The 16,699-nt window shown below is 39.9% G+C and overlaps 1 protein-coding gene across 1 annotated transcript in view; it reads left to right on the forward strand.

The window, feature by feature from the left end:
• Positions 1–16,699, forward strand: part of tanc1b (tetratricopeptide repeat, ankyrin repeat and coiled-coil containing 1b) — a 103,397-nt gene that overhangs the window by 59,934 nt on the left and 26,764 nt on the right. Inside the window, exons 8-11 of the mRNA XM_051404300.1 lie at positions 8,693–8,815; positions 11,188–11,469; positions 11,649–11,803; positions 16,400–16,631. Of these exons, the coding sequence (XP_051260260.1) occupies positions 8,693–8,815; positions 11,188–11,469; positions 11,649–11,803; positions 16,400–16,631 (792 nt within the window). The remainder of the gene's footprint in view (positions 1–8,692; positions 8,816–11,187; positions 11,470–11,648; positions 11,804–16,399; positions 16,632–16,699) is intronic.

Raw genomic sequence — 16,699 nt, forward strand, 5'->3', positions numbered from 1 at the left:
CACACAATGTGCACTGATTTTTTGCACTTTTTTCAGCCCACAGTTGAATCTGTGCTGACATTGTAAACATAAAGTGGTTCATGGCATTGTGCTGAACACGCCTGTTCAGTGGCCAATCTATTGTTCCATGAGTCCAAACCCTTTTATAGCTCATCATTATTTTGCCGCTGACATAAACCTGACCAGTACAGACACACACCGGCTCATAAAGCTAACAGACCAGGAAATATTTTACTGTTTATGTGTGTTGGTCTGCGTGTTAGCACCAGTGTGATCGTCTTCCTGTGTGCTCCAAGAGTTTATGGGCTGATGTCATAGTTATGCAGCCCTGTCCTCTAGGGACCTGCAGAATTCACACCTCAGATTTTATGCTGTGTGGCAAAGCCCTGGGACAGGACATCGAGGACATGGTGAGACAGCTTCATTTATGGCCCAAACCAATCTGCGTTGGTGTCAGTGTGTGCCAGGGACAGTGGGTCTTTTCAGTTGATGCTCAAGGAAATTATATTCAATAAAAAGTAGTGTTTCTAAAGAAGCAATTACTGAAGCAGGATGGAGCTACTATTGGAGGAGATACCATTGTGCAAAACAAACAAAAATGTATTCATCATAAGTGCATTCACTCTATGTGGCAGAACCTCTGTGAATATTTTTTTTCCTGTTGTATAGCTCTGTATGCCAGCACATTGGATAACAAGGTGTCTGCTGTGAATATGCCTTTACTTTATTGATTGACATTAAGTAAGAGCATGAATATCAAACATGCTCTCATTTTTTTTGCTTAAAAATACTGGTGCAAAACTTACAATAAAGCAGATAAATTATCCTATTTGCTTTAAAAGATGCTGTGGGTTGAAGAAAGTAAGTAACCAAAGTAGTTATAGTTCCATCATAAGATTGTGTCCACCACATTTCTCACTCATTTTTTCTAGACACACCGTTACCTAGCTACCTAATGATCTATGTGGCACTATGACATATCTCAAACAAAATATAGAGCCAGTATGTTGTCATTATTGGGTGTGAGTAAATATGTTTTTATTTGATACTCCTGGGATGAGAGTTAGCACCTCCAGGTCTGGTACCATGGCACTCTACTTGAAAACAGTGGATTGCTCCCTTTGGGTTGCGAGCAAGTCTCTCAGGGTCTTGACAGGTGAGAGTAAGATGGAGGATGAGTTCCACTGGTGGATTTTTGTGGCGCAGTCAGTGATGCAGACATACTGGGACTGCCATGGTGAAGAGGGAGCTAGGTATGAAGGCAAAGCTCTCTCTTTTACACTTGATTTACATTCCAACCAACACCTATGGCCACAAGCATAGTAGCAGCCAAAATCGTTCGAAGAGTTCACACAGCAACCAGGAACCTTAGCTTGGACACCTGAGAGTAGTTGCTCCTTGAAGCTGAAAAGAGCCCAGCTCATAACATGCTGAGAGGATTACATATCCCACCTGGTCTGAGAACACCTCAGGAGCTTCCCACCCAAGAGCTGGGGTGTGTGGCTGTGAAAAAGAAAGAGTGGGCAACTGTACTTCTCTTGACACATTGACTGTGCTATGTGGTGGAAAATGGAGGAATTGATGAATTTCCAGTTTTCATAGAAAACTATTTTCCACTGATGGTAGACAGGAATAAACCCTTAATGTTTTATTGTTACTTCATCTGGCAACCCAGAAATATAAAATGTACTTGCATTATTATTTCATCCATCTAAAAAAAAAAAAAAAAGTAAGAAATATTGAGGTAACTATAACAGACAGTTAAGAGAGGGAGTTCTATCACAAAGACCACATTTTCTTAGAGGCATGTATTTTGTCCATCTGTCTCATGCCAATCAACGGGTGTATAGCGGGGCCTCTAGAATGTTAGCTATGTATGTCGAAGGAATGTCCGCATATTGCCGAGAAGTGTCATTTGCACTGCCTTGGTGAACACACACCCGTACTGTGGCTTGCTTGTCCCTGGGCTGCTGTGGGAACTCAAGCAGCACTGTGTCGAGCCTGCATGTGCTGTGGCGAGTTGCACAAATGTTGGCCTGCACCACCTGTCACCGTTGACAGAGCTGAATTCAGATGCTTCTTCAGAAGCAGTTTGTAATTGCATCATTAGGCGGTTGCCTCTAAGGAACTATCTCGGCCAACATTCTTCATAGACAATATTTTCTCGCACATTGTGTAAGGCAGCATTAAAAAGCTGTCATGTAGGCAACCTCAACGGGCACCACAGACATTTATCATCCATTTAATATCAACATACCCTGTTTTAAAGGTCATAGCTGACCACATGTGAGGGCTGTGTGGGATACATACTTTAGAAAGCCCAAGAAATGGGATTGTCTTTTTTTTCTCCTGGCCTTCTTTGTGTTTTCAGAAAACCTATATGGGGGAAAAAAAATTCTCATGTCCTCACAGCACCCTTGATAATGCAGCCCTCTGTCTACAGCCCAGAATTAAAAGCTTGCTGAGACGGCTCTCAACAAAGAACCATTTTTTGCTAGGGATGTAATAGGCTATCTTAACAATGGTTCATTTTCATTGACAGTATCTGATTCAAGGACAATTCTTATTTCTTTTCTATACAGTTTTATACATCATGATTCAGTTCAATATCTATCTGTCAAATTGTGTAACCATCAAATAAATCTTTGATAATGCAGGTCAGACTAGGTAAAACATTTAAAACATTTCCCCCCAGATTATAGTATTACTAAATATTGGTGCTTTGCCGATTTGAGATTTACACCAATTTTGCAGGGAAGAATTTCACTGATAACAGATATGGTGGCCGATATGGTGATTTTTTGAACTGGAATGAAAATAGACCTGTTGTTTCTAGATTGTTCACTGATTACGCCCTGATATGACTATGCAAAGCAGAAGACTGCTTTCTTAGGTATTTTTATTGTTGTATATCACTCAGACTATTTCTTTGAAATGGTTTGTCAGTCAACAATTAAACAGATAATGACCATATATTTTTTATATGATAAAGATATCTTTGTGCTGGAAATGATTTCAGTGTGTTTTATGATGATAGCATGAACAATGTTGACCTCATGTTTTAGTCTGAGCAGTAGCATTAGGCAGCTAGGTAGTCAAAACATTAGTAACACAAACCTTTTGTCCACACTGACACAGACACTTCAGATTTTGCAACACCAGTAAAGGTTAATGCATTTTGCTTTGTAAAATGGTTAACAAAATTTCACTTAATATGTCTTCCGTCCTTTGCCACCCTCACTCTTCATTATACTTAGGTAATAAAAATTCTATTTTTGAGCCATTCGTGTTAGGCTTTTTAAAAAGGCTTACAGAGTCAAAGGGCCATGTTAGTTCAGGCCGCTGGAATTCCATGGTTTTGAAATCTTAGCTTGAGCTGCTTGTGGTCGGGTTGCTCAGACAGGGAGATTGAGTTAGGGTCACTGTGGCTCAGGAATGGTGCTACAGTACATCTGTGGTGTTTTGCTATTCAGCTTTGTGGTCTGAGCCATGTTGAGGTACATTACACACAAGATGTTTGTTTTTACTCCAAAGTCCTCTGTTCTTCTGGGAAAAACTCATTCTCTGTGATAACTCTACAGATGATAGTTGATCCAAGATCCTTTGTTAGACTATAATTACAGACCAGCAAATTCAAGGATAAGTTGTTCTCTATCAAAGCCTTGGAGAACAGTGACAAGGTAAGGTTGGAGTGCAACTAGCATCTGGGATTTATTAAAAAGATGTAAGTCATCTCCAGCTGGTCCATGTGAACACAATCTGTGATATTTGTGAAGGCCAGACAGTTATTTTCTCTAATAAAAATAAAAATCAGGTAACTGTGCAGTGCTGCAGTACAGCAGCATGAAGACAGGTTGTGCCTTTTTAAATTTGGTATGCTGTAGTGTCTCTGTAGTACTGTAACAAGAAGTCATGATGTATTTGTTTTATCTGATGGGCTGCAAGCTTGTGTATTCTCCAGATTTTGAGACAGTAATCTCTGCAGTAATTTTTGGACAGTGTTTTGTGATGTCTTCAGGTAGCCATGGAATTCTCTTCCGCCTCCGGCTTTATGTAGACATTGATCCGTTTAGTTACACGTTGAAAAGAAAGCAAAAAGAACAGATAACCCATCCATATCCTCCAGCTCTCTCAAAAGGTCACATTCTCAGAGAATTGCTGGTGCCTTTTATGTCACAGCAGGAGCAAAATAAAAAAACATGGCAGATCAATCTGCTTGAGTTTTGAAGAGCCATTTAAAATTCTGCAGTGGCACCCCATTTACAGATCAGAACTTGCCAGATACCCAGGCTCAAAGGGACAGTGTGTTAACTAACTACCCTCTGCCACCGAATAGCCATCTGGCTAAGTTTGACTGAGAGCATCCCACTATTGAGAATTACGTAATAGCTGTCAAGGAACTATGCAACTGTTATGACGGCATGTATATCTTGATCTCCGAGGTCTCTTTTCTTCCTAGCTGTAGCTCTTGGCTCAGTGTTTCAAGTTGTGCATGCTATTCCAATGGAAATTATTGTGCTTTTAAGTACAATGCAGAATATAGTTATTTCAGAAGTATATGCTTTATAGCCAAACCTGTAGGGGCTGCACAATGAATGAAAATATTATCAAAATCGCAGTATGGCCAAGTGCAATATCCAAATCGCAGAAGCTGCAATCTTTTGATAAAATACATTTGTGACAAAACAGCATTATAAGTACTATATTAAACATATTCTTATAAGTATGTATGTTATGAAGTACTGTAGTGCTGCAGAGATGCTCTTGCCTACAAATCTTGCTACCTGTAAGAGAAAACTGTGGTTTTCTACAGACTCAAGCAAATGTCACATTATCATTTAGATAGTCAATGAAAATTTAATTTATGATGCAAAATGATCATTTCCACTAGTTGAGAATCATAACGCAATTGTGAAACTGTGAAAATAATTGCAGTATGATTTTTACCATATGATGCAGCCCTATAGTGGTATTTTGTTGTTAGCACTAAGTAGCAAATGTTAGCATGCTAATCCAAGACGGGGAACTTGGTAAACATTATACCTGCTAAACATCAGGATGTTAGTATTGTTAACATTGTCATTGTATGTGGTTTTAAGCACTAGTTTCTAAGTTCAGCCTGGCAGAGCTGCTAGCAAGGCTGTAAACACCTGTTTTTTTTTACACATTTCTATGGAAGTGATTGAACTGAATTACTCACCATCATACTTGCATCACATCACGTTGTAGAATTATTGTGTCTAACCTAGGCGGCAAGTTGTTTGCATGCTCTGATAATATTTGGCTTGATTTTTAATGAGACCTGGCCAGCAACAACTGTGATTCTGCTGGGGTTTGTTTTACACTGAGATGAATGTCAAGGTCTGTCTAGTTTGTTCTCCTGGACTGTGCACTCTCCCAACAAGCTTCACCCTTCAGAAGGTTTGTTTAGGTTTTGTTTTATAGATGATTAATGTTACAGGTAGTTTAAGGCAAACATTGGGGGGCGAGCTCAAGTGAACAATAAAGAAAGGCTCCTGTATATGCCTGTACATACAATCAAAGCACAGCAAATTTGGTCTACTCCAAAATGAACAATTATTCTTCACAATTCTAATTATTGTCCCTGACATAGGGCTATGACATAAACAGGCAAGTTGAAACTGACAGTGTGCATGAATTGAATTGAAATATTATCTTAAACATATTAACAATAACAACAAACATTAATCACCACCCTCTGAAACACTGTTATCACTAATAGGGATGGAGAGCTGGTAATGAGGTATTTTTAATATTTTGACTATGTCATGTTATTTTCTTATATCAGGTTTTCCAGGTTCATAGTTCTCATATCTGTTTTTGTTTGAATAATTAGGTACATTTTACAACATCATGCAGAGGTAATTATCAAAGTGATAATTTGTCTCTATCGCCTCTACACTTATTAAAGTGGGAATCAGACTCCCATTTGTATTACAGCAACTAAATATTTTGCCTTTCATTTTAGAGTGACCGTGCAGAACTTCCAGCCTTACTCTTTAAAAAACTGTCTTTCACGCTTACTCATACAATGTCACACAATGGTTACAATGAAACCCCTGCAACTTGAAAAGGCGAGAAGGTGGGCAAGTTGATGTAGTGATTGTATCCATTGATGAAGACGAGAGCAGAGCTAAGTCAAGGAGATAAGGGGGGCAGTGGTTGGAGCAGAGGAGCTCACCCTTCTTCTCTGTTCTGTCATGAGAAACACAGAACTGACAGATTCAAAGGGCAGACCTGCCTAAGGAAAAAAGAACCACATTTTCATCAGAATACAGTCTGAAGCTGCACAAATGTGTCAAAGTCACTGCAAGCACAGACTTCAAGGGATCATATGTGCGTTTTATCAATGAGTAGAGATGTGCAAGAATAGGAAGGAATCTGGAGACTGAGGGCAGAAACTGAATTGTAATAAGGGGTTGAGGGGAATGAAGGCTTCCTGTGGGAATTCTTAGCCTTGAAAGAATCATGGATAACAAGATATATGATTGAGTGTGTGCATTTAAACCACTTAAGCAAGTCCAACTGAGTATTTCCTTCAGTCTTTGCTTATTGGACCCACGGGCCTGGCGGAGAATGATGTTCTATGTTGCTCTTGCATTTTCCACTTCAGAAATCTTAAAGAAATCAGAGGACAAAAAAAAAAAGAGAAAGACTCCTTCTGTGTTCCACGTGTCAGTATTGTGCTTCAGTGGCGATTTGCTGCATAGAGTTGATTTTTTGTCTATCTTCTCTCTCTCCTCATCATTGCACACATCTCCCTTGCCCCCACCTCCCAACCACTACAGTATCCATGTCATATTTTTACATTATTTATGCATCTACTGCTTTTTCCACCTCTTTTCTGCATGTCTTATCCGTCACCCCAGCTACAGTAGCTGCCCATTACAAACTGTAATCAGCCACTGGAGACTAAATCTCTTGGTTTTAGATTTCCTCCAATTTGCTCCCCTTTTCACCCTCTGCTGCTTGCTTACCAAAATTTTGTGTGTGCGTGAAAATACCTGCAGCACACGGACAGAGGTATATGCATTTGTGTAGCGAGTGTTGGGAGGGTGACACACTGGCAAGCGTTGGATTCATTAAGCGAGTGTCTAATGCTGTGGATGCTATGACTGGCTGAGCGCTTGAGAGGGGGCAGCCAAGCCCTCTGCTCAGCAGCTGAATGCTGTCAGTGTGCCTGCATGGGAGCACTGGGGCAGAGGAATCGCTTTTGTGCCCTCGGTGAGCTCATCCGCTGGGAGCACTCTCCAGAGATTTAGCTGAGGGTCTGCACCCTGCCTACTTGCCTGTATGCCTGCCCAAGTAAATTCCATGCTGGGGACAAGGGGAGGGCTTTGAGAATTCCCACTGTCCTTCCTGGCTCTGCCGTGGATGTAAGTAGCTATTCAGTTTAGCTTTAGAATCAGGTTTGCTCAAGTATTAGTGCTGTATGGCTTTGATGGATTTCAAATTATGTGTTCATCTATGTTTATTTCTTTACTTTGTTCGTTATAAGTCCGGCTTTCGTCCATTATAGTTAATTGTGAAAGCACCATCCACTTCAGTAAAAGTAATCACGAGGGCCTTCTTTAATTCCAGTCAAAGTTGTATTGATGGCAGCTTCCTCAGTGACTCTGTTGTCAGCAGACAAGTTTTAATTAGTGGGACATTCCAGAGAGTAAGTTAGCGACCAAGTGAGGGGAGAGAGGGAGTGCAGAGAAGAGTTGAGTGTTTGTGACAGTCTCTCCCAGCTGAGGCTGCTAAAGTAGAAAGCAGAGGCTTTGATTCTGCTCTTCAACAGAGCCAAGAGAGCATGGATCACCATGGTGATAAAATTGTTGAACAGTGAACAACAAGTGGAAGAGAGGCTTTGCACTAATGCACATCTTTATTATGTTTACAGACTATGTGCTGTAGTTCAGACTGGCTCATCAAGTAGTTCGCCCATAGAGTTTAATGTCAGAAGGAGACATCCTCCACTTGGTGGTTGAAAACCTCTTATGTTTTGAGACTTTTTTCTAGGTCCATTATATTTTAAGATGCTAAAAGATTAACCTATACTAGAAAGATTTCTTTTCTGCAGAACGAGTATAACATTAACAGTAATTTGGATGCTGTTCTCAAATGGATCATGCTGTTTTCCCCTGTTCTTGAATGTTTGTGCGCTGATAATCATGGTTTGTTCTGCATTATGGTGGTAAAATTACATTGAAATGTCCTGAAATTACAAGTCGTTGACAGTGATGAATCATTTCTTAACAATATAACAGTCAGCCTGTAACTATATATATATTTCTATAGCCGTCTCCAATTGGTTATTCCCTCTGTATTTTTAAGAAAGGTAAAGGTAATAGGCCCTCTTTGTACATCCCAGCAGGGGTGTTTGTGGGGACAGACCTCTCACTGCTATATTGTGTGTAGCTGTCAGCTCAAATCAAAGATAAAGAGTCTTGACTTAGGGTTACTGTTATTCTTTCTGCTACAGTATACTGGTACCTGCACACACTGCCTCAAGCAAACTACAAATGTCAGAGAGTACTGGCTTGCCTATTCCTCACTCACCTTCTCTCAGAGATGTCAAATGTGCTACAAAATTTAACTCTTGTGTGTGTTTGTCTTAGTCTTTATAGTCGATGTACCAAAGCGTCTGCTTCATTTTCTCTTTATTTCCGTATTTGTCTGTCTACAGCAACCAGTTCCACAAAGCTGGAAGACCTGAGCTTTCTTGATGAACAGCGCAACACCCCCCTGCGGACATCCATTCGCCTACCCTGGCATAATACAGGAGGAAGGCCACCGCAGGACTCTAAAGGTGACTGTGCTATGAGTTATCGACGTAGATACACAACATCAATCAGAGGAAAAAACAGAACAAATCAGCTAATATATTTATGTTTTACTATTGTCAGTCGTAGTGTCAGCCATGTCAGCTTTCACATATTTGATGTTACTGATGGCACAATGTAAAATGGTAAGAACTGTTTTATTAAAAGAAACTCATATTCAGTTAAAACAAAGGCATGGTAATATTGGAGTTTACTGAAGAATATGAAGTGCGGTCTGTAAGTATTTGGACAGTGACATGTTTTTCATTGTTTTGACTCCACTCCAGTACATTGGATTTCAAATGAAACAGTGACAGCTGCTATGAGGATAAAGTGCTGTGTTTCAGCTTTAATGGTGTTTGGTGTAGTCACATCTATATTAACGGTGTAGGAATTGTAGCTCTTTATACTGTTTAGAGCTATGTGTAAAATGTGCTGCAATCCATGCACAGTTCATCTCAGGTGGATGTAAACACCCTCAAATAAAAGCTAAAAGTCAGTACTTTAACCTCATAGTCAGTGTTTAATTTAAAAATCCAGTCTGTGTGTGTAAGTGCAGAACCACAAATGAAACTGTCCAAATACTTGCAGTATGTATTATAAACACTGATTTAACACTGTCCCACTGATTTATATTAATGCCACACTGTACCATCAAAAAGCATGTTTCCTGCAGACATTTAGCTCTGTAGATAAAATCATGTAAGATTTCCTTTGCTCACAAGCCTTTATCTTGGTTATATGTTTTGAATCCTCAGTCTCACTGAGAGAAATCCCACAGAGTGAATATTTGATGAGAACATGAATAATTTAATATGACATCATTAGATACTCAAACTATTTAACCCTCTTTTAAAAACGACCTCTTCCTTTTCCACACCTCTTTAAACATGAAGTTGATACAGAAGCATCACGTCAGTGTATTCAATTTTATATCCCTGCAGAAGAAACACCAAGAATAGTCCATGTCTGTTCAGACTCTACACTGTCTCTATGCATGTGTTTAGTTATTCTCATTATTGCCTGGGACTTCAGACAGTTGCATGATTTAAAGTTACAGTCTTAAACTGCTGTCACTGTTCTAAACTTAAGGGAGTGAAGAAATGACATATGGTTTGTTTTCTCGTAGTAGAGGTGTGTGGGCAAGACACACCACCATAGCCGATACAACAGGTCAGGTCAAAAGTCTGCCAGCAGTTGACCAACAGAATATTTTATAAATAAATGTATTAAACCTCACATGTATCTGTAAGTCTGTGTTAGGGGAAATGTGTCTGTCCTATTTAGAACTTTAATAAGGACAAAAATTGTCATTTTTGTAAAAACAAATTACACTTACATGTCAAATGTGTGTAATCATTACACTGAAGAACATCTAATAATCATTTTAATGAATGCACTTCATTCTTTGTCCTACATCCTGCCAACAGTCTTTCCAACGTAGAATTATTAAATGCATCCTTTCCATTACTTGTGTAATAGGGTTGTGTAGTATGTTTTTCACTATAAAAACAACTTAAACTAAAGATGGGCAGAGGAACAGAAAAGTATCCTGTCTTATTGCCTTCCAGGAAACTTAAGTATCCAAGATTTGTGATTTAGAACACAAAAGTAAAAAAAAAAAAAAAACGTATTTAAAAGAGTCTAAATGTTTATGGGAAAATGTGGCGAACGCTTTTGTTAAGCTAATAAAAATGCTCAGACCAAAGGTATGGTTATTTTTAGTAGAACAGAGGTATGAGTAATCGTTGTAAAAGCACCATCAGAGCTTCAGAGGATCAGAGCTTTAAACAAGTTGCTGAGTGAACAAGTGTTCTAAGATCTAATTAGTGCTGAAGTGGACCAGATAGAGAGTCCTCTTTCATGTCCACTTACATTGTGATTCTACTTAGAGGAACATTTGTCCAAGCCAAAGCAGACATTGAAAAAATACACATTTATAAGACTTCAATGTTCAGGGTTTTTTTTTATGAATGTGGCACACTCTGGAAGAACATTTCTCAAAAAGTTGCATACAGTTACATGGCAGTGTATGCATGTTTGTCTTTGAAGGATAGAAGAGGAATTTATTCTGTGATAAATCCAGGCTGAACTAAGGTTCAATAATGTCAATGTGTGGTTGTGTTATTGGCACATCATTCAGAGGCTGCAGAAGAGCTTACAGTAAATGATTGATGTTTCAACATGAAAACCTTTTTTAGTATTGCTGACAGAAAGTGGGATTAATTCCAAAAGCAAACTAACGCATGTTTCATGCCTTTGTCTAAAAAGCAGTATCTCTGACACTGCATATTTTTGCGAGACAAATAATGACACAATTATAATTATAATTTGTTTCCTTCTTATCCCTTTCCCACAGCGCGTTTCGCTCCCTACAAACCCATGGACATCATGCTCAAGCCCTTGCTGTTTGAGGTGCCCAGCATTACCACAGACTCTGTGTTTGTGGGCCGAGATTGGCTCTTTCAGCAGCTGGAAGATGTCCTGAAGGCCAGCGAGTCTACAGAGAACCATGGCGCTGTAGTGGTGGGCAGCGTGGGTTATGGGAAAACGGCCATTATCTCCCGGCTAGTAGCGCTGAGTTGCCACGGAGGCCGCATGCGCCAGATCGCCTCCAACAGTCCCAGTGCCTCCCCTAAAAGTAATCAATGTTAGTATTTGTCCTTAGTGGAAGTGTATGAGGATATATCCAAGAACAATATAAAATCATATCTCCTTAACTACTCTTAAACTGATTTCACAAAAAATAAGAACACATTAGTCTACATTTATTAAATGTCTACATACGTATGTGACAATGTATCTGTCTGTGTCTTCCAGGTGGTGGGGGACCAAGCACTGAACTTCCTCTCAGCCAGCCACCGCAGCCCACTCCACCTTCCAGTGCTACCAATACGCTGAGGACCAACAGCTGCCCAGGGACCCCCGAGATGCAGCGATGTAGGGAGGAGGCTGTCAAACGCCTGGCTGCAAAGGTACAACTTTAGCCAATATTGTCCCTCAGCATTCAAGAGAAATCACTTTATTCAGAAACCTGAATGAAGAAGAAACGATTGTCTCACTTATCCTTAAAAACGTCTCTTTTTTGGACAGTATATATCTGCCCCTTTTGCAGTTCCCCCTATGTGTTCTTGCCAGTGATCCTCTTCCTTATTACAAAGATGTTCATGGTGTGCAGAGTTGGTTTTAGTATGTATGAGATACGCTGCAGAAGCCTGATACCGGCTCAGCTCAGTTGAGTTATGTTTATATGTGTTTGTATAGGATTTATGGTTGTTTATGTTTATTTGTTTGATATTCAGCCTGTGAAATTTGCGATCTGCTGACATTATGAAAGAAAGTGCCACCATTGGTCTTTCAGAGACCTTAATATCACAGGCTTGTTTGATTTGAGAAGGAGTAAGCGTAGTTTAAGACCTGACCACGAAAAGCAATATTAATGTCCACAGCATGTCAGTACTGCAGTGAGACTGCGAGGAAGTGGGAAGATAGAAAACTTAGGCTCAGGTCTTTAGCTCACAGATGGAAGACATTTGCATTGTGTCGGGTGAAAACAGGGTCTTTCTCTGTGCTGCCATGGGAACACACTCACCGTATAATCTGAATTTTTGTCCTAAATAGCACACTTTTTCTTATAGTGCAGTCTGACATTTACTTCAGGTCAGCTCTCTGAAATAAAACTCATCTGAGTCTTTTTCACATCCTTTAAAGGTTACGTTTTAGCTGCTGTATCTTTCATCACTAACTATGTTTCATTAAACAGCACGGGTTGCGACACATGTAAAACGGTGTCTAAGGTCTGTAGCTTTTTATTGTTTTCTGTGCACAGAAGACAGTTTTTTTTCCCTTTTGGGAGGCATTTTAAACCTTTATTGGACAACCAACAGTAGAGAGATGACAGGAAATGAGAGAGATTGGTAATGACTTTAAAGTCAGACGCAAAACAGCGATGTTGGGGTTCCACTAATTTTCCACATTAAAGCGTGGTTACAGGTGTTTAGCAGTACAAGGATATATGTGAAAAAAGTTGAATAAAGCCTTTTGTGGAGCTGCCTGAAATCTGATAAATTATCTCTCGTATCATGATGTCACTTGAGGTGAGCTTCAGTTAGGGCTGCAGACCACTTGAAAATGAAAAATATGTGAAGTTGTGGAGTTAGAAAGAAGAGAGCTTACCATTAGTCCCTGCCTTTGCATTCTTTGTGAAAGTCTGCATATTTGGGATTCTTTTAGGTATCTAAGAACAGTTACATACTTTAAACATTAGCTGTGATCTAATATAGCTGCCCTGAGTTAGATACAATCTCTACAATAAAAGGTCCTGTATTACTATGTATTACTGGTGAAAGAGGCAAACAAGGGGCTTTTTCAATATAAAACAGGTTTTTAAGTTTGTTAAAGTAGCAAGTGAACAGCTACAACATTCCTGCATTTTAGATAGCAACACTGTCATCATTATTGTAGACCACTTGTCTGTGACAGAGTTGGCAGCAAAGACACAAACAGAGTTGGACCACATTTCTACAATGCTTTCTGCGATTATGGTCAAAATTGTTCAGTGGGCAGACAAGTCAGCACTGTACCTGTCTGAAATGTTCTCTACTTAATTCACTTTGGTGCGGTTCGTGGAGTTGCTGCTTGCAGCTGTCTTCTGGTTTTATAATTATTGGCTCCACATTCTGGGGATGCTGTCATAGTGGTGCGCTTTTGTCAATGAGTTTCTAATCATCAAATCTTAATCTTTTTGTATCAGCATAATGGAATAATTTCAGTGGCAGAAACGTATCTTCTGTTCTTCTCTCCTGCACCCTTAGTGACTACTGACTAAACCTTTTCTCATGTGTTTATGAAACAGCACCACTGAGTGCACACCAGTGATGGGTGGCTTACCGTGCAATACCTGCATGCTAAGTACATTTTGGAAGTTGACTGAAACCTTCAGAGGAGTTTAATAACTGTGGCATTGCTTTCCCTGCTGAGAGTTGTTTTAACAAGGAAGATGGGGGACCATTGTGTTTCAGTGAATAATTTTGATAGACAATGCCATTCACTCGATTTGAATACCATTGTGATGGCGGGTTGGCAGCACTGTTGATAGGTGGCACAGCTTTCTAGTGGGACTCTTTCAACGGACTCTGTCATTGATCTTGCTTTGTCCTCATGTTTAATGTTACTGATTATATCCTGGCGTCCCTTCAGGGGTTTAACACTCTTGCCCTGTCATGCATGTCTCGTCAATTGTGAAATGGGGTGCAACACAGCGACTGTGCAGTTTTCCTCTGTTTATGGGAACGCTAAAGTTCACGCACCAGACAGCTGACTTTATCCCTGTGAGGCTCATCTGAATGTCTATGAAACCCAAGCAATATCCCTGAAACCAATTATTGTGTAAAGTGTTTCCAACAGGCGCTCTCACAGGGGCTCTGTTCCTGTGATGTGTGAATACTGATGCAACACTGAGCAGCTTCTGTCAAATTCTGTCAGTTCTTTTTAATCATTGATTTAAAAGTGGTCTCATAACAGGGGCACTGAGGCCATTACATTTTATGGTTTATTGCAGGTTTTATGTCTTACTCCTATGACACATTTCTTAAGCATTGTTTCTCAACAGTGAAGTCATTGTTGTGCCGGTAGATGAAGTACTGCAGAATATTACATCATTTGTTGAGATTATTGTTCATTGATGAAGCTGTAGTCTACATTACTCGTACACTAACTGCAGTCTCTTTGCCAGGCACCCATCCAAAGCTATTGTGTTTATATAAACAGCAGATTACTTTAATTTACAGTATTTACTAAACGTAATTTCACAGCTTCCATCTGTTGCTTTGTTATCGCGTCTCTCCAACAAAGCCCTCAATTTGTGTGACACATGAAACGCCCCAAGAGAAAAGTCTTCCACAGTCCCTGTTTTCTCCCAGTCGTTTGACTGGAGTATTGTGTTCTTTTAAGGTCAATCATCACATCACAGCCCTGTTCTTTGTGTGTAATTAATCACAGATAACTTAACTTGTGGGCCATCATGGCTTAGGAAACATATAAAAAGTACAAACCTCACCAAACCAAATCCCTCAGTGTAGTGTAATATTTGATAATGTTTTTTGTGAAGATATGTGAACCAGTTAATTCAGTTCTTATTCTGTTTTTTTATGATATGTAAAGCAAATGTAATTTAATGGTAGTTAAAGGCTGTTATATTTTTTACTTGTAGAAACTTCTATATAAAAAATACAGCTTCTGATCATTTTCTTCGTTTTCAGGTGCATTTAGATTCAGCTAAATATTCATTGAGTTACCTACTTTTCTGACAAACTACCTCATTAGCTTTGCAAAGCCACACCTTTTTTTTGTTACTTTTGTAAAGCCTGCACATCTGGAGACAACTAGTTGATATTGTGGTGATAGATAGGGGTAAAATGTGCCATAGACAAAGTTCCTTTTGTTCAACTTAAATTACATGATAGAATCACAGTCCTCTCTGCACCGGCATCATGAGGCTCTGGAGTGGTGTTGAAAGTTCATGGTTTCGTTGTTCCTACCTAGCCTTGTTTCAAACGGATAAATCACTGTCAATGTCTGTTATTTCAGTGAAATGCCAGTTCAGTCTAATTATCAGGCTACTTTCATCCTACATTTTAGCTAAAAGCCACCGTGGTAGTCCCCAGATTACAGTATATACAATATAGCAGAGGATTTGCCAGACCAGAATGTGTTCCTGCAATAATATGCTCATCCGTGTGACCGCCATGATTCAACAGGAAGGATTTGAGTCATGCATCACATGAAATTACTGTATAAGTCGAAGAAGGAGGTTAAGCAAAAATGTCTGTCTCCTACCTACCAGTCTACTTTGGACCAAGCCTTCCGTGCCACCTCAGAAAAAAAAAAGGCTTTAGCCAGTTTCTTTTCCAGAAGCTTGTCATTATTGTTGATGGAGCAATAGGCAGCAGCAGCAGAGGTAGTGCCAGTGGAGGAACAGGTCACCTGCCCTCCTCCTGCTGGAAGTGTGTCAGCTCCTCCAGGTTGGACTGTAATTAGAACAGAGTCATACGTCCTCAGGGCATCTCTCTTGCCTTCTTCCCCATCCCTGTCCCTCCTTTTTCCTTCTTAATCAGACCTCCTTAAACATTTCAGCAACCTGGTCAGACACAGAGGATCCTTCTTTTAGAACTCCATCTGGGATCCACTGGCTCCTTTTTATAGTAGTTTATCTGAGGTGGTCAGCCATTGCCTGGTTACCTTATAATCTTTTCTGTGTAGACAAGGATGGATAAAGTCATGTTCTTAACTTGGTTGAAGAGATAATATGCGGCTAAATGGAGGCTGTGAATGTAAAAGGGCATCAGACTGAACACTGTATCCACCAAATAGGTTTTTTTTGTGAACAAGAGCTGCTGGCTTCTGCAAATGCTTTGAGGTTATTGAATGTTCCCAGATTTGCATATTTTTCATTACTAAAGCCTAACCTAATTTACGCTTTTCATTTATTACTCTAACATGTCGTTAATTCTTCTTAAGTCTGAAATAACTCTTTGTTTATCTGTTTTTTTCCCCTTCACTTTGTGTTCCAGGTGGTGGCATATCACTACTGCCAGGCGGATAACACGTACACTTGCCTGGTTCCAGAGTTTGTACATAGCATTGCTGCCCTGCTGTGCAGAGCACATCAGCTCAGTGCATACCGGGAGCTGTTGCTGAAAGAGCCCCACCTGCAGAGCATGCTCAGTCTGCGCTCCTGTGTCCAAGACCCAATGGCCGCTTTCCGGAGGGGAGTCCTTGAGCCACTAGCCAACCTTCGTAAAGGTAAAACACTATTATATAATATGTCAATATTTCATGTTTGCAGGCTTCTTCCTGTTTTATTCTTAAAC

This window comes from Dicentrarchus labrax, unplaced genomic scaffold (assembly GCF_905237075.1).
Source record: "Dicentrarchus labrax unplaced genomic scaffold, dlabrax2021, whole genome shotgun sequence".
Taxonomy (NCBI): domain Eukaryota; kingdom Metazoa; phylum Chordata; class Actinopteri; family Moronidae; genus Dicentrarchus; species Dicentrarchus labrax.